Source organism: Garra rufa, chromosome 7 (genome assembly GCF_049309525.1).
Source record: "Garra rufa chromosome 7, GarRuf1.0, whole genome shotgun sequence".
NCBI lineage: Eukaryota > Metazoa > Chordata > Actinopteri > Cypriniformes > Cyprinidae > Garra > Garra rufa.
The window spans coordinates 6,609,555-6,628,866 of record NC_133367.1 but is presented as its reverse complement, the minus strand read 5'-3'; the positions used below and the strand labels follow the sequence as shown (position 1 = coordinate 6,628,866).

The following is a 19,312-nucleotide window of genomic DNA, read 5'->3' as shown; positions in this document are numbered from 1 at the left end:
TGGTCTGTTTCAGATCCTCACACAGATCGAAGGGGAGATGGATGACTAGTAGACCAGATGATCTGAGATGTAAGTCTGCTAACCTTTTTTCTAAGACAGAGGTTCCCTACAGACGATGTCCGGTGGTTCTTGCTTAAATTTAAACTAAAGAACAATTTGTATTAGGTTTCAATCGCTTTAGTTTCCTAATGTTTCTTATTTTAAACATAATCTTCAATGTTTATTCCCTTCACAAACACACAATAAAACATGTTGTCAAAGTCTTTAACTAGATAATATTTCATTTGTTTTAAATGTATGCGAAGGAGCTTGTGTCAGACGCAGAGCTGGTAATCTCTATATTTAGGTGTATCTTTTAGAAAATGTTATATTTATTATATTTCAAAACATAGTCCTGTTTTAAAGGCTAAAAAGTGTCCATATCGTAGAGTATCCTGAGCCCAATATCTGACATCCTGTGGATCTATGATCTAGTTCTGCACTTAATGCTGTGCTCCTACTTTTCAAATGCATCTCATGTCACATTGACACAAATTCTTTCAGATACTCACTGACTTTTCAGAGTTGTAAACTACGCTTGAATCAAACAACACATGTGAGGAGTGTCTTCTGTGGTTCAGTGGCTCTCCTGAGAATAGTTCATTGCTCTTAAAAAGTTGAATTAAAAAGCATTTGGCCACAACAGACTCCCAATGTGAGGTGAATGTTAAAACCTTGTATACAATATGCAGCATTTTATGTATATGATTTTACTGTTAATATTTATTTGCTACTTTTATCAGTCTGATAAATGTGTGGTCAATACTGTACATAATAAAAATGACAATCATGCTACCAAGTATGTTAGACACAATGGTTTTAAGAAAGTGATGTTTTTAACTGGAGAGGAGAACCAGGTGAGGCTTCTCAACCGAACAAAGAAAACACATTTTATATTCCTTCAACATATTTTATTTAATATTTCTGCATGAGTACCGTGTTTTTTTATTGCTTTTTCTAAATGTTAATCTTTTTCTAATTGTATCAGCTGAGCTTGTTTCAACTGTTAATGGCCATTTTCTTAGGTTATTATTTTTGACCCACATAGATATAGAGTAAATCTTATCATCCATGCTTTTCCCCTACATTTACAAACCCCAAATAAGACCGCAAGCGCGATCATCAATTCAATAAGACTAGTTACCCAGTTACACATCATGTAAGAAAAGTGTCATAATGCATCCAGAATACAGAAATCCTGCTCTTGATCTATTACAACTGACATTTTCCGTCATCAAATGATCAGGATTACGGATGACTCTGTTCACATCTTGTTTGTTGGATTGTATTTGTCTTTAGGCGAGTCCTTCTCTATGAGAGCCATCAGCATTCAGCATTGCTTTTGTCAGATTTGCTAGAGGTATATGGCACCTTTTTGTAACCCGATCAATTAAGAAACATAACACTATACTGCTCCACATTGAAAAGGTTTTAGACATAGTCTTTTATGCAAGAAATATGTCTGCACAACATAAATATGGATCAGTTTAACAAATACCTAATACTGAAACCCTCTCTTCTGAACTATTGTGGAAGTTTTTTAATATTGATTTTGATTGTCCGCCCACTACGTTATACCTTTGTCATTGTTTTTGTACAGTTTTTAGACGAAGACTATTCTCAGACTTCTCAGGTCAAACATGCTGCGAGTGTTTGCAGGAAAACAAGAACTAGTACAGTATAAGAGAATTAAATTAAGGTCCTTCTACAAGAAAGTGTTTAAACTGAGATTGTGAAGTATTTCAGAGCTTTTTTCCCCCAATCTGGCTACAAAATCTTAATCGCCAATCCTACTGTTCCTCTGCTACATGTACGTCTATCTTATTTAAAAACACATAAAGTTACACATTACAAGTTGAAGATGGTGTGGAAACACTATTGTCTTTGTACGCATCTCTAAACAGGCCATTAATAAATAAATCACAGTTATTTTAAGCGAAAGGGATGATTCAGACCATTTTATTCAGTTGTTGTGTTTGTCTTTTAGATTTTTGTTCCAGGAAACAGGTACAACTGCAACTACGCGCTTGTCATGTTTGACGTAATAATCTCTTCTTCTTTAAGAAAACATTTTTTAACATATCTTAGTTCTCTTAATTTTCCAGAATTGTAAATGTTTGTTTAGCCTAAATATTATTTTTTTTGTCAGTTACATAGTTGTTACAGGTTGGTGCTGGAACGATGAGACAAGACACGAATTACAAACAAACAGAGTCTTTTAATATATCCAAGGAGCAGACTGATCAGGAACATGAAATCTTTCCACACACGCAACGTATACACAAAGCAAAGACCGACAGTAAACTGAACTCAAAGACAGACTTACAGGTTCTGTGTAGTCGGATGTCCGTAAGCGGGGAAATCTCGACAGTAACTGTGACAGATGAGAGTATTACTCAAACAGTCCACCGCGTTATCTTTTAATAAAATATTGCATTGAATGCCACTAAGACAAATTCTGTAGCAGTGTTCATTAAAACGTTGAAATGAAAATAAAGGTACAAATATTCATAATATATTCTAACGACACAACAGACTGATCTTTGCTAAGTACACCTACAATTGTTAGATATCTTGACCTTATCCGTGTGTTTAACGCCGCTACTGCGCTAGGCCTTTCACACCGTTGTGAGATTTAAACCGCAAAGTTTTGCATTACACTTTATAACCAGAACAATTTTATCGGTTTCCAATATTTCTGTGAATTTGCTTGAGTTAATCAAATATCGTTTTAATCCGTTTTCTTGACCTCAAGACACTTGTGTTACTAATACAATGTTAGTTTATATCAGATATAAGACACTAGATAATTTCTTAATAATTATTTCTGTTTTTCAATAATACTGAAATCAGGTAGGTGAACTTTTAAAAAAAAAGTTTAAACTGTATATGTATCATTGTATTTATATGCAAATATAAATGTGGTGAATAAAGACAATGTATTTGACTATCGATAGAGGAGCAGGGAAAGACACAAATGCTGTTAACTGTTCAAAAAATGTTTAGTTGGTCTGGACTGACGAAGGAGAGACTCCATCCACAGAACAAAGACAATATACTGGATATCTGGACATTAACAACAGACACACACATAACTGAATATAAAGTAGAATAGAATAACAATGTGTATAAAATATGAGATAACTAATGTTTTAGAGAACATGGACATTTCACATTGTAGACTTGTTTTCTATCTTTGACACATTTAAGTGCTGCACTTGACAATCACATTTAAACATTTGAATCATTATGGATGAGTTTAATACAAATATTATTAAACTGAAGAGCCAGACAGACTCATCTGAGCGTCTTCCTCCTGTTTCAGCTTTCAATAAAACAAAAGCATCATTTGCTTGAATACTAAATCAACATGAATCATTCAGTATCACATGTTTCTAACACACATGCTGCATTATTTGATTGTAAAGTCTGAGTCTCTTCACCTGTATGGATCACATTCACACATTTATCACACATTTCTTTCTCCTCATAGACACAGTAGTGAAGCTCTTCTGTGGATCCTCACCTCATGTTTACTGCTCCTTTCATCAGGATCTCAAATTATGATAGAAAGCAGTTATCACCTTTTGCTGATTTAAGTCTATGAGGGAGTTCATCTACACTGTAAGGTGGAACAGAAAAGAGAGAAAGAAAATGAAAAGTGTTCAGTGAAACAAATTACAAATCAGTTTCTACTTCAAATATTGGTTATTTTAAAAAACGCTTCCGGCTTTGCTACTGTTCGGACGCTTTTGCTTACTGCTCCGCGCTTTGTTCCCTGCTTTTGAACTTTTCTCCGATTTTTCTAATATTTAACTTCAGCAGATCAGCACAGTGCTCAGACAACACATTTTTGATACAAACATCACGAAAAAAGGAGACTTTTTGCCTCCCACTGCCAGCAGTTTACATTCCGGAGACGGGAAAACACAGCTGCCTACTTTCAACAGACAAGAAAAATGCCTCTTCTGGAATCTACTTGCTGCACAAACTGCCACAGACTTTTACAAAGGATTGTGGTTTTAGAAACAAAGTTACTTGCTGGACTTCCAAAACAGGCGGAACACACAGAAGATCATCATCACGGACCCCCTCAGCATACAGCCGGTGAGTCCTGTGAATCTAGTCAATATCGACAGTTTAGAAATGTAGAGGAACAAGCCAAAACTGATCGACACACAAATCGATGGCAAAAACAGGGAGCGAGACCCAAAGGCACTCGAGACATCAGACTGTCAAGAGTATCTCGTATTGCTGCGGTATCATCCTCTACCCCAGATATGGTTACGACAAGGCTTGCAAAAACTGTTGTTTTACCACCCCCTATACAGCTCGAAAACAGATTTGATGCATTAATGAATGTGGGTGAGGAATCCCCAAATGTGACTGAACATGGATCATATCAGCCAACTGCTAACATTGCTATAAACAGGAGCGCAAGGTCGAGCAGACAGCGGCACTCAGCTCAGAGCGCAGCCGAGCCCAGGACTCTGATAGTGGGAGACTCCATTATCAGAAATATCAGTAGCAGAACTACAACTGCATGCTGCTTTCCTCAAGCAACCGTCTCTGATGTGAACAAGGAACTTCAGAACATCCTAATGAAGCACAAGACTGCAAATCGAATCATCATCCATGTGGGAAAGAACGATATTCGGAAAGAGCAGTCAGAACTCCTAAAGAAGGATTTTGGTGAACTCATTGAAACACTTCGAAGACTTGAAATTCAGTCGTTCATCAGTGGACCACTCCCAGCAAGGGGAACTAACATGTTTTCACGGTTGCTCGGACTGAATACCTGGCTACAAAGAACCTGCAGTCTAAAAGGAATCAACTTCATTGACAACTTCAATCTTTTCTGGGGCCATAGACAACTGTTCAAACTGGACGGCCTTCACCCAAACAAACTTGGTGCCAGAGTGCTTAAGGACAATATCTATTTTTCACTCCAGCATCCTTCAGTAGAATGTGTGAGTCCACCCAACATGAATGGCACACACACACTTGGACAAAGTGACGACAGGACATCTTATCAGCTTCAGAGTCATCATGTGGTAAACACAACCAACAAGGACACTGACAACGCCACGCAGCCACAACAAGCACTGCTTATGGACACTTTCCTGGCTGAGCCCTGCTCACAGAGCTTATCACAGACAGACTGTGACGTATTACAACAGCTCCAAGACTCAACACCGAAGGATGACTTTCTGGTAAACAGTCAGAGAAGCCAGGACAACAACATATTCCAGCCACCGGAAATTCCAGAGCCAGAGCTCCATTCACCAGACACATTATCCCTCTCTCCAGCATCTCCACTTCTAAGCTTCTCACATAAAATGGAGGAACTGGTATATGCTGGAACCAGACTCTCCCACTCTTTTGCTGCAAGTCCCCAGTTATCAACTAAAAAACGGCAGGCGCCACAACCACCAAAGCCTGTGGGCCCAGCTCACCCTCCTCCTCCTGTGAGAGCTCTCCGGCCGCTGCCACAACGCCAGGGCTCAAACCCTCCTGCATCTGCTGTGAGTGAACCAAAAACAGCTCTCAGTGATATGTGTCGGGTCCCCGCTAGGGTAGCAGAAACAATCAGGAATGTTTACAAAACAAGCGGGAACCCAGTGTGCCTGTAGCTTTCCCTATTTCTGTTTTAATATGTGATAGAAAGCCTAAGGCCCTTTCAAATCGTACAGTTCACACATCTAATCTGAGGCTTATTAGGCATCAAACTAAGATTGCTCTAGAGACAAAAAGTGATGCCATCAAGCTAGCATTTTTAAATGTTCGCTCACTAAAAAATAAATCACTTCTGATCAATGATTTTATAACCACAAACAACCTGGATTTTATGTTTTTAAATGAAACATGGTTAGAAGACAATTCCAGTGCAACAATCCTAAATGAAGCAGTTCCTTCTAATTTCACTTACATGAATGTCTGCAGAGCTGTTAAAAGAGGTGGTGGTGTAGCTGCCCTATTTAAAGATGTCTATGAATGCAAACAAGTGTCACTTGGTCAGTACTTGTCTTTTGAATATCTAGGGATTTTACTGAAAGGTGCTCCACGCATTCTGTTTATCATTATTTACAGGCCCCCAAAATACTCTCCAGCCTTTGTTGAAGAGTTCACAGAACTGCTATCAATGATTTGTTCAGAGTTTGACTGTTTTGCTATTGCAGGGGATTTTAATGTTCACATAGACAATGCAGAAAGCAAAACTACAAAAGAAATTATAACGGTTTTGAACACGTTTGACCTGATTCAGCATGTGCATGGGCCTACACACAATCGTGGACACACTCTTGATTTACTCATCAGTAAGGGTCTAAACATTTCATCCACTGTTATCAAGGATGTAGCAGTATCTGATCACTTCTGTATTTTCTTTGATATATTGATCTCTGCTACCACTGAATCTAGATCAGTCTCTGTCAGAAAGAGATGCATTAACGATAACACGAGTGTGCTATTTATGAAGGCTATATCTTCAATGCCAAGCATTTCTGCAGACTCTGTTGATTTTCTCCTGGAGTCCTTTAACTCAAAAGTTAAGAATGTCTTTGATGACATCGCACCTGTGAAGGTCAGACAGATGACTGGCAAAAAATCACCGTGGAGAAAATCAACAGCAGTACAGAGTATGAAAAGACAATGCAGAAAAGCTGAGCGGATGTGGCGGAAGACAAAACTTGAAATTCACTATAGCATCTATAAAGACAGCCTTCATGCTTTCAATGTTGAACTGGGTAAAGCTAGACAAACATTCTTCTCGAATCTTATAAACAGCAACTTAAACAACACTCCCACTCTTTTTGCTACCGTTGAGAGACTAACAAACCCCCCTAGTCAGATCCCTAGTGAACTGCTCTCCGACAGAAAGTGCGATGAGTTTGCTTCCTTCTTTTCTGAGAAGATCAATAATATCAGAAAGACAATTAGCACACCCTCAAGTTATGCAGAGATCAGACAGTTTCGACCGCAATTTCAAAAAGAAGTCATTATGTCTACTTTTGAAGAAATCGATAGCAACATTTTGGAAGAAACAGTAAAGCACCTCAAATCGTCAACCTGCCACCTTGACACACTTCCCACATCTTTTTTCAAAAGTGTGCTTAACTGTTTAGAAGCAGATCTTTTAGAAGTGGTGAACACCTCACTTCTTTCTGGGACTTTTCCAAACTCCCTGAAAACTGCAGCTGTTAAGCCCCTTCTGAAAAAGAAAAATCTTGATAACACCATATTGAGCAACTATAGACCAATATCAAATCTTCCTTTTATACGCAAGATTATTGAAAAGGTTGTTTTTAATCAGCTGAATCACTACATAAACTCAAATGGATACCTGGACCATTTCCAATCTGGCTTCAGACAACATCATAGCACAGAGACAGCGCTCATAAAGATAATAAATGATATTCGCCTAAATTTAGACTCTGGCAAAATATCAGTGCTGGTACTACTAGATCTCAGTGCTGCGTTCGACACTGTCGATCAGAACATTCTTTTAGATAGACTGGAAAACTGGGTCGGGCTTTCTGGGATGGTTCTAAATTGGTTCAGGTCATACTTATGTAACCCTACGGTGGTAGTTCTGCTTATAGGCAGGCTAAGAATCTATTGTAGGAGTTAACTAAATCTAGATTCGATGAGGAGGCTGGTTATGTACTAATCATATGGTCAAAGGACTCATAGATTCCACTCCAAAGGAAGCACAGGACAATAGAATAAAGTTTAAATGTAGTTCTTATTCAAATTATTTTTCTTATTTTCTTATTCAAAATTCAATAGTTAGTTCAGTTTACACAGCATTAATACCATTGATGTTAACAAATCGGCCACAAATTTTGAGATCTCATGAAACAAAACAAAAGGGAATATCTTTCAAAGAAAAAAAATTGTTACCCTTGAGTGCACTCAAATATTTTAACTGTCCAACCACCCCTTCAATACTTAGCGTCCATATCAAACAACCCAAAGGAACCGTTGCAGCGCTGTTAGTTGAGGCAGTGGACCAGGGAACCAGGCACCAGGGCGAACAGAGAGGAATCCAACTTCAGTGGAAAGAACACCAGGGATCCGGGACCAGAAGAAGCCTAAAAAAAAAACAGTCTACACAAAAATGTGCAGAAAATTAACTAATGTTCAACTAAATGTCATTCTTCCATCTTTTCATCGTTTAAAAGTCCATATGTTCAATAATACAACTTAAAATTAAAATCAATAAAATGGAATTGGACAAACAAAAGTACAGTATAGCATAGTAACTCAAAATTGACATACTTGACTCAAAACAAAATTATTTCCTTTCAAAATGCATTTTTTCATTGTACAAAAATTAGAATATACAACAAAATATACCTGTGGGGTAACATCCACTGCTATTGTAGATAGCCAGACTGGTTTTTGTTTTTTTTATCCACTGTAATCCACTGTAATGTTGAAATGTAAACCTTTTAATCATTTCACCATTTTAGCTTCAAGCTAATCAACACAAAATGATAGTTTTCACTCACCGAGATAACTTTGTTTTACTACAAATGTCATCTAATTTTCAATGTAATTCAACCTAGGGGATATATTTTGTTTCTAAATAAGTTTCAATCCTTATATTTACTTCTGCTCTGGCTCCCGTTTTTCCAGGCTTCCTTAAGGCAAAACGAATGGCTGAAAACAGCAGAAGAAGAACGTTTCATTGTGCACTGCCACCTAGTGGCGAACTAGATATTACACTTTACTCTAGTTTTAAGTGTTTGCATTAAAGGTCATTTCAGGACTTTATTGGGACAGAATTGACAGGGTTACACCCTCCCCCTCTAAACCACATGAGTCCCTGCATGTGTGTTAAACCTGACAAGGTATCTGATGGTCAGGAATAATGTCTTGGAGTTTCCCAAAAAACTGACTAAGGGCAAGGATTAGGGGTTTCCCTAACTCTTCATAGGTGAACTTGGGTGGGGGATGTCTTTCTCTGTGTGAACGTCTGGGCTCACCTTGTTCTTCCACACAAGTAACTTCTGAGTGCCTTTTAGAGGTTACAGGGAACCTTTTCTGAGCATTGTCCGTGTCGTTAGCTGGTGTCAGGTCTGTGACCACTGTGCTTTGCAATATTTCATCTTCTGGAATGTCTATGATGACATGGTCACTTTGGATTGGGGACTGATGGACAGCTGTATTCGTGTCAAGAGGTGCAACTGAGTGATCAGGAATTGGTTGGGATTCTGGCGATTTGAACTCTGGAGCCAAGGGGTTCAGAGAAGACTGAGAGCCACTGACGGGGATAACTTCGAACTCTTGCACATAGGGTCCCCATGTGGTGAACTGTGGAGGTTCATTCACATAGTAGCCATCATCCTCTTCTTCTCTGTCCGAATATTCACATTCCATCTCTTGGTTTTGTCTATTCCTCAGGCGCATTTGAGTTTGTTTGCTTTGATGTTTCACCGAATTAGGAGTAGTCTCAACTGGCAGAAATCCACAAGGTAAAAGTAAGTCCCTGTGAAGTGTACGCTGAGGGCCATTTCCTGTTTCTGGCTTGACTACATACACAGGACCACCGTCAATCCGTTTCACCACGATATGGATGGGCCTTTCCCATTTATCGGCTAACTTGTGTTTGCCACGGACATTGACATTCTTCACCAAGACACGGTCCCCTTCTTCTAATTCAGCAGTTTTCACCTTGGCATCAAATCTGTGCTTATTTCTTTCTCCAGACTTTTTGGAGTTCTCTGCAGCCAGTGCATAGCTTTCTTTGAGTCTCTGGCGCAAGGTTTGGATATATTCTGAGTGAGTTGTATGAGTCTCAGTTGGAGGTTTCAGGCCAAGAATGAGGTCAACTGGCAGAGTCGGCTGCCTGCCGAACATCAGCTCATACGGTGAGTAACCTGTTGTATCATTCCTGGTGCAGTTGTACGCATGTACAACAGGCCTCACAAAGTCTCGCCAGTGATTTTTGTCTTTCTCGTCAAGGGTACCAAGCATGCTGATAAGGGTCCTGTTAAAGCGCTCCACAGGATTCCCCTGAGGATGGTATGGGGTGGTGCGCACTTTCTCAGCCCCTATCAGTGAACACAGCTCCTTGATTGTGTGGGATTCAAAGTCACGTCCCTGATCACTATGAAGGCGACTAGGGAACCCATAGTAGACCAGGAAGTTTTCCCAGAGAGCTTTAGCAACAGTTCTGGCCTTTTGGTCTTTTGTTGGCACAGCTACTGCGAAGCGGGTGAAATGGTCAGTGATGACTAGTATGTTTCTGGTGTCACGGTTGTCGGGTTCAAGGGACAAGTAGTCCATGCAAACAAGCTCTAGCGGGTAAGTTGTTTTAATATTCACCATGGGTGCTGCTCTTTGTGGCGGAGTTTTTCTTCTGAAACAACGTTCACATGTGTGACACTTCTTCTCAACTGATTCTTTCATTTTAGGCCAATAACATCTGGCACGAGCAAGATTGAACACACGCTCTGGCCCTAGGTGACCAACCTCATCGTGAAAGCCTTTGAGAGCTCTTTCTCTGAATTCCTCAGGTAAGACGAGCTGATGAATTTTGTTTCCTCTGTCAAAACATTTCCTGTAAAGGACATCATCAATGAGCTCAAACTTATCCCACTCCCGAAGGAGCAACTTGACTTCAGGTGACTCAGCTTTTACAGATTTGAAGTGGGGCTTTTGTCTTTTTTTGACCAAGGTGATGACTTTCCCAATTGATGGATCGTTTCTTTGTGCTTCATGCCAGTTTTCTTTTGTCATGCCAGGTACAGTGTCTTGTCCAGTACCAGTGAATAGATCAGGTAAGGAGGAGGCGTCAACAACAAGGGACTCCGCAAGGACAGGTAAGTGCATGGTTACTGAATGGCGTTGACATACAGCTGAGACTGCATCAGATGGAATCTCCCTCTCTATAAGACGTTTTGTCATTGAGTTGATCCGTTCTTTTTCCTGCAGGTACTCATGATCCTCTTGAGGAGCTGCTTGAGGTCTCCTTGACAGTCCGTCCGCATCACCATTAGCACGTCCAGCTCGATATTTGATGTTGAATCTAAAGGTTGAGAGGGCCGCTAGCCAGCAGTGTCCGGCTGCGTCGAGCTTTGCGGAAGAAAGGACATAGGTAAGCGGGTTGTTATCTGTTAGGACTGAAAAATCTGTACCATACAGGTAATCACAGAATTTCTCACAAACTGCCCACTTTAACGCTAGAAATTCTAGTTTGTGAGTAGGATAGTTCTTCTCGCTCTTGGATAAGCCTCTGCTGGCATAGGCTATTACTCTAAGCTTTCCATCTTGAGCTTGATAAAGAGCTGCTCCTAACCCCTCACAGCAAGCATCTGTATGCAGCACATACGGGAGCTTGGGATTTGCGAAAGCGAGTACAGGGGCCGATGTCAACTTTTCAACCAGTGTTCTGAAAGAGCACTCACACGCAGGCGTCCACTCTGAGCCAAAGGGTGCTCTGGGGCTTATACCAGTGTTGGGTCTCAGTGTTTTATAAACTTTACCCCTCTTTTTAGGTGGATAGTACCCAGCGGTGAGAGCGTTGAGAGGCCTGGCGATTTTTGAGTAGCCCTCCACAAATCTTCTGTAATACCCTGAAAATCCGAGGAAGCGTTTCAGTTCTTCTCTGTTTCCAGGGCGGGGCCAATCTTTCAGAGCTGACACTTTTTCTGGGTCTGTGTGAACTCCTTGAGCGTCAACAATATGGCCCAGGTATTTCACGGAGGACTTGAAAAACTGACACTTCTCTGGCGATAGTTTTAGGCCATAGCTTTTGAGACGATGAAGCACCTTCAGGAGCCTTGCCTCGTGCTCTTCTAGAGTCTGGGAGAAGACAATGACGTCGTCTAAAAACACCAAAACCTCGCTCAGGTGTAGGTCTCCAACACACTTTTCCATAAGGCGTTGAAAGGTGCTAGGTGCGTTGGTGACACCTTGTGGCATACGATTGAATTCGTAGAAACCTAATGGACATGTGAACGCAGTTTTGTGTTTATCTTCTTCCACCATTTCCACCTGGTAATATCCAGACTTTAGATCCATCACAGAGAACCACCTTGCTCCACTCAGGGCAGAAAACGTCTCCTCGATGTTAGGAAGAGCATAAGCATCCTTAATAGTGCGGCTGTTAAGCTTCCTATAGTCGATGCATAGTCTGATCTTTCCGTTTTTCTTCTTTACGACAACCACTGGGGATGCAAAGGGACTCTCGGATTCCCTTATTATACCAGCATCCAGAAGCTCTCTAAGGTGTTGTCTGACAGCTTCTCGATCGCTGGGGTGCATCGGCCTGGATCTTTCTTTGAAGGGCGTCTCGTCCTGCAGACGGATGGTATGTTTCACGGCGATGGTATGGCCAAATGACAGCTCATCAAGCGCAAAAACCTCAGGGATGGAGTTCAGTTTATCTCGAATGCGTGCCTTCCACTCTTCTGCCATTGGGGAGTCATCCAGATTGAATGAATGTTTTCTATTTGATGTTTGTGAATCGACTTGTGCAGAGGAGGTCATGGGCATTACACTTTGAACTGCAGACACTTCACCAATAACACACTTTGGAGGTAGGGTGACAGTGTGATCTGTGGTGTTGCTGAGGACTACAGGGATCTTGTTTGAAGCTCTTGTGTTTATGTTTATTAGTGCACACTGAATGAACAACCCACCCGCCAGGAAGGAAGATTCGGGGGCTTCAACGACAAATGTCATATTGGAATTGGCTTTTCTGACTCTAACATCTCCAAAAAGATACATTTTGTGTCTTGCCGGAATAGTAATGGGCTTTTCTCCGTGCAATTTCACTAGGTAAGCTTTAGCTTCACTTTCGCGTACTCGGGCCACATGTTGGAGTAGTACTGCAAAACTGTCTGATCTTCTAAGAAACTTGGATTTGTCATAGCTTATTCCACGTTGGTATAACTCAAGCAAGACATTTGTACCAATTAAAACAGGAACCTTGCTATTGAATTGGTTCTCAGGGACAATGAGTGCTAAAACAGACATTTGCTCTTCTGTTCCAGTAACATTCTCAGGGAAGGTTAAGTGGACTTCCACGTACCCCAGGTAAGGCACTGCTTGACCTCCAGCCCCTTCGACCTCGAGAAGATTGTGTATCGACTGAACAGGTAAGTCTGACATGTATCTAGAATGAAAAGTCTCTGAAATTGTTGTTACTTGGGATCCAGTGTCGAGAATGGCATCACATTTCATGTCTCCAACAGAGATGTTCGAAGTGCAACGAGGTCCCACAAGTCCAGGCGGCAATTTGCAGCCAGAAGATTTACTGCTTTCAGAAGAGCACTCATTGTGAGTCATTGCTATGGGACATTCTTTGTCCTCAGCTCCTGGTCGCCCCAAGGCAGGAGCCTCTAGAAGTTTAAAGATGTTTTGTTGGCTCCCTGCTTGGCCCAGAATTTGCTTCGTTTTTCTTTGAGCTCTGCATTCTTTTTCCGGACGAGGCCTGGATTGGGTTCAAAAGTGCACTTTGCAGCGATGTGGCCATCACCCCCACATTTAAAACAGAACCAGGGCTTAGGTGGTGTCGGAGAATGGGGGTTTGAGTCTCTATTGGAAGCTTGCGCGAGTAAACTTTCAGTCTTAGCAGGCAGTTCACTTTGGGCTGGACGGCTCTGCACTCCCTCATGCCTTTCTCCTTTCTTTCCTTGCTGTATTAGCTTTGCAACCTGTATCCTCAACTCTGCAACTTCCTTTTCTAGTTTACAATCTGTCTCGTGTTTCCTTGTTGCAGTGGGGGCAGCTTCAGGTTCAAATACTGGCATGCTCATAACTGAATGAACATGTGCAGCAGCTTTCGTACTTCCAAGGTGCTTTTTCATGCGATCCATCTTTGCTGCTCTCCTATCCTCCTCCGTTCTCAAAAGCAACAACAATTCTGGGAATGAGGGGGGATTGGGTTTCCTGTGTTCGAGCTGCAGGCCAATGATCAGACTCTGGTCCCAGCATCCCCTACAGAACTGCCGGAGTAAGTACTTGTCAGACTCTGCAGCTGAAACTCCCCCTCTGGTTACGGCTTTGGTGAGGAGAGTCTGGAGACGGCCCAAATAGACAGAGGGTTTTTCACCTGAGTTTTGGTTAGAGCCCAGGAAGGTAGCAAATAGCTCCTCTCCATCTTCGACCACTCCAAATGCTGACTCGAGCTGAGTGAGGTAAGCTTGGGGGGTTGCATCCGTCCCAAGCGGCTTAACAATGTCCGCTGCTGGGCTGAGGAGACTCTCCAATATTCTCCTTACTTTCTGTGAATCAGAGACAGACACGTCCTTAAGAAGTAGGTCTACCTGAGTACGCCAGGAATCATAATCAACTTCTCCATTTGGTTTTGGCAGCCGCCCCGAGAATGTACGGATCCTGCTTTGACTGTAGCTAGACGGTGTGGAGTCACTGCGAATGAAATGTTCAACAATAACTTTTTGGACATGAGGTGGGTTAACTGTGCCTTCATCAAGAAATGGATTCCCTGTAGCAGTAGTTGGGATGTTTCGGGAGACTGCATCAAATGAATTAGCAATATCGTTGTTGGTTTGCATATCACCATCTGCACTGCTACCATTTGTGGGGACAGCAACAGGATTTTCAGAGGGCTGTAGCTGAGTATCTGGGCTTTGCGGAGGGGCAAGTTCTGTCCGGGGCTGGGCACTCTGCAGTTCACTTTGAAGTGCTTCCCAGAAGCCAGCTTTACTAATTTCAGCAAGAGAGCTCAATTCAGCTAAACATTTCTGAGCGAGTTCTCGTCCTAGTTCTTCTTGGCATAGCTCACGGACTGTCTTGACACACCAGGTGACTGCTGGATCATTGGGACTGGGCAGGCTACCTAGTTGTACTGGGTCGAGTCTGGATATTGTTCGCTCTGCTGTGTATTCAATAAGTGCACGGCCTCTGGGTTGTTCTGGGTCGTTGGGAACTCTGACTACTTTCTTAATGTCCCCATTAATTTTAAAGAACTCTGTAATGTCATCATCAGAATAAGCTTCATCTATGCCTGTGACATATAGACAACTAGGCCCATGCACACTAAACTGATTGCAAAGATCCATTTTGCAGTAAATGCAATCTTAGTGTACTGCAGCTTTGGGGTGGAGTCTATTTTATACACTGTGCCAACCTCCTGGCTGGCTCGCCACGACTGTAACCCTACGGTGGTAGTTCTGCTTATAGGCAGGCTAAGAATCTATTGTAGGAGTTAACTAAATCTAGATTCGATGAGGAGGCTGGTTATGTACTAATCATATGGTCAAAGGACTCATAGATTCCACTCCAAAGGAAGCACAGGACAATAGAATAAAGTTTAAATGTAGTTCTTATTCAAATTATTTTTCTTATTTTCTTATTCAAAATTCAATAGTTAGTTCAGTTTACACAGCATTAATACCATTGATGTTAACAAATCGGCCACAAATTTTGAGATCTCATGAAACAAAACAAAAGGGAATATCTTTCAAAGAAAAAAAATTGTTACCCTTGAGTGCACTCAAATATTTTAACTGTCCAACCACCCCTTCAATACTTAGCGTCCATATCAAACAACCCAAAGGAACCGTTGCAGCGCTGTTAGTTGAGGCAGTGGACCAGGGAACCAGGCACCAGGGCGAACAGAGAGGAATCCAACTTCAGTGGAAAGAACACCAGGGATCCGGGACCAGAAGAAGCCTAAAAAAAAACCAGTCTACACAAAAATGTGCAGAAAATTAACTAATGTTCAACTAAATGTCATTCTTCCATCTTTTCATCGTTTAAAAGTCCATATGTTCAATAATACAACTTAAAATTAAAATCAATAAAATGGAATTGGACAAACAAAAGTACAGTATAGCATAGTAACTCAAAATTGACATACTTGACTCAAAACAAAATTATTTCCTTTCAAAATGCATTTTTTTCATTGTACAAAAATTAGAATATACAACAAAATATACCTGTGGGGTAACATCCACTGCTATTGTAGATAGCCAGACTGGTTTTTGTTTTTTTTATCCACTGTAATCCACTGTAATGTTGAAATGTAAACCTTTTAATCATTTCACCATTTTAGCTTCAAGCTAATCAACACAAAATGATAGTTTTCACTCACCGAGATAACTTTGTTTTACTACAAATGTCATCTAATTTTCAATGTAATTCAACCTAGGGGATATATTTTGTTTCTAAATAAGTTTCAATCCTTATATTTACTTCTGCTCTGGCTCCCGTTTTTCCAGGCTTCCTTAAGGCAAAACGAATGGCTGAAAACAGCAGAAGAAGAACGTTTCATTGTGCACTGCCACCTAGTGGCGAACTAGATATTACACTTTACTCTAGTTTTAAGTGTTTGCATTAAAGGTCATTTCAGGACTTTATTGGGACAGAATTGACAGGGTTACACTTAGAAGGGAGAGGCTATTATGTGAGTATAGGAGAACATAAGTCTAAGTGGACGTCCATGACATGCGGAGTCCCACAAGGCTCAATTCTAGCGCCGCTGTTGTTCAGCCTGTATATGCTCCCACTAAGTCAAATAATGAGAAACAACCAAATATCATATCACAGCTATGCAGATGATACCCAGATTTACCTAGCCTTATCACCAAATGACTACAGCCCCATTGACTCTGTCTGCCAATGCATTGATGAAATTAACAGTTGGATGTGCCAAAACTTTTTACAGTTAAACAGGGAGAAAACGGAAGTCATAGCATTTGGAAACAAAGATGAAGTTCATAAGGTAAATGCGTACCTTGACACTAGGGGTCAAAAAACAAAAAATCAAGTCAAGAATCTGGGTGTGATTCTGGAGTCAGACCTCAGTTTCAGTAGCCATGTCAAAGCCGTAACTAAATCAGCATACTACCATCTCAAAAACATTGCAAGAATTAGATGTTTTGTTTCCCGTCAAGATTTGGAGAAACTTGTTCATGCCTTTATCACCAGCAGGGTAGACTATTGTAATGGTCTCCTCACCGGCCTTCCCAAGAAGACCATTAGACAGCTGCAGCTCATACAGAACGCTGCTGCCAGGATTCTGACTAGAACCAAAAAATCAGAGCATATTACACCAGTCCTCAGGTCCTTACACTGGCTTCCAGTTATGTTTAGGATAGATTTTAAAGTACTTCTACTCGTTTATAAAGCACTCAATGGCCTAGGACCTACATACATTGCAAATATGCTCACTTTATACAAACCTAACAGACAACTCAGATCACTAGGATCGAGTTAGTAATATCAAGAGTTCACACAAAACAAGGGGAATCCGCTTTTAGCTATTATGCCGCCCACAGTTGGAATCAGTTTCCAGAAGAGATCAGATGTGCTAATACATTAGACACATTTTAATGCAGACTCACCTGTTTAGTTGTGCATTTATTGAATGAGCACTGTGCTACGTCCGAACAGATTGCATTATTTTATGTATAATCATTTTACTGTGCAAATTAATTTTAAAATCATTTTTTCTGTTTTTATTGTTGTTATTGTTAACCATTCCTACTGTTTTTAATTAATTTAAATCAATTTTAAAATCATTTAAAAGGTCCTTCTGTTTGTGTGATTATTATTTTAAATTTTTATGACTATGATTTTATGCTATTCCTCTTATGTACAGCACTTTGAATTACCATTGTGTATGAAATGTGCTATATAAATAAACTTGCCTTGCCTTACTTAAGACTGGTTTTGTGCTCCAGGGTCACATATAGAATCAATCTGTAGCAAAAATTCAATTTAAAAACATGCTCTGTAGTTTTAGACCCAAAATAATGTTCTGCTCATTACCTTGTGACAGCAAATGTGTCTCTAATGATTGAATTTTCTTCTTCATGTCTTCAAATTCCTGCAGTTTTTCCATTTGTGCTTCAAACAATGTCTCTGTGGAGAAACAAACACCACTATTTTCCTCAACCATCTGCTCCAGTTTCTCCATCAACACAGACAATGAAGTTGTCCTCCAAATCTCTCAATGACAGACTGTGTTTCTTCATGTAGTTCTGCTGTCTGATGCTCTGAATTCTGCTTTATGAGGATCATGATGTGTTTGTTGATTCTTGAGCTGAATATCCTCTGGATCTTCTCCATTTCTGCTCTGTCTTCATTATTAAGTGGAGCATCAGGAATGATGAGGATGAAAACATGAACTCCAGGATGACAGAGAGACACACAGCGGTGAGTCTGACGCATCACTTCCTCCTCTGAGAGACGAATCAGAGCTGGAAGCTCCACCAGACTGATCCTCTGTCTGTCTGCTGCAGGATCAGCTCTGATATGGAGGACTTTAATGTCTCGTCGCTCCCACACACAACCAGATTCAGCTTCACACCCTCTGAAACTAAGAACAGATGTTCATGTTAATTTACTGATATAAACACCAAATATCATCACACAATATCATCCATTGTGAAACCTGTGAACCTTCAGCACAATCCAGGTGTCGTCCATCATTCATCTTCTCAATGTCCTCAAGCGTCTGCAGAAGATCATCAGGAGAGCTGCTCCTCTGAAGACTGAAGTGTCTGTTTGCACATTTCTGGATGATTTTCTGCAGGATGTGATTGGTTTGAGTGGGCTCTTGTGTGCTGAGCACCATGGTGTGTTGATAAACGCGCTCAGAGAAAGAGTGCAGCACCTTCTCCACACACTCTTGATCTTCTGCTGAACACGGCTCATGTTTGAGGAGCAGAAGGATCACATGAGGTCCTGGATCAGACAGATGGACACACTCTCTCACTGTCTGTGTGATCTGATGATCTGAGATGTTGGTCTGGAGCAGCTGAGGACTGTTGATGATGATCACGTGTCTGTCCTTCAGTCTTCCTGCGACTCTCTCTACAACATCTGGAGGAGCTTCAGTGTCAAACGCTGCTCGTCCTAATATGAAGTTCCCCACCAGACTGTTTTCTGACACGCTCCAACCCAGAAGAACAATCCTCACTGCAAACAGTCAAATCAGACATTCAGTGTCCACAATCCTCACATCACACAATAAAACACAGCACATGTGATATGTATGACATGTTATAATCTTAATCCAACATCACAAATCAAAATAAACTGAATCCATCAGCAGAAGATACATTTCCACACCTAACTTTTTTTTTTATCTAGTGAAAGACTTACTGTGAGGAGGTTGTTCTTTGCTCCATTTTCTCCTGCGAGGAGGATTGTGGACGACAATCACTGAATAAAACAATCATGTTCATCACATTTGAACAAATTACACTGTGTGCATAATTATTAGGAGCGTTGATGTTCTGGTCATACTTTTTTTTCCAAGCACATTTGACCAGTTCCAAACCACTTAAAC

General features: G+C 40.9%; 1 protein-coding gene across 1 annotated transcript in view; it reads right to left on the bottom strand.

Annotated features, from left to right (window-relative positions):
* Positions 1-3,022: 3,022 nt before the first annotated feature.
* Positions 3,023-19,312, bottom strand: part of LOC141337878 (GTPase IMAP family member 2-like) — an 18,438-nt gene continuing 2,148 nt past the window's right edge. Inside the window, exons 2-5 of the mRNA XM_073843456.1 lie at positions 19,126-19,185; positions 18,421-18,939; positions 17,788-18,337; positions 3,023-3,661 (exon numbers count right to left, since the gene is read on the bottom strand). Coding sequence (XP_073699557.1) covers positions 18,213-18,337; positions 18,421-18,939; positions 19,126-19,185 — 704 coding nt within the window. The 3' untranslated portion in view covers positions 3,023-3,661; positions 17,788-18,212. The remainder of the gene's footprint in view (positions 3,662-17,787; positions 18,338-18,420; positions 18,940-19,125; positions 19,186-19,312) is intronic.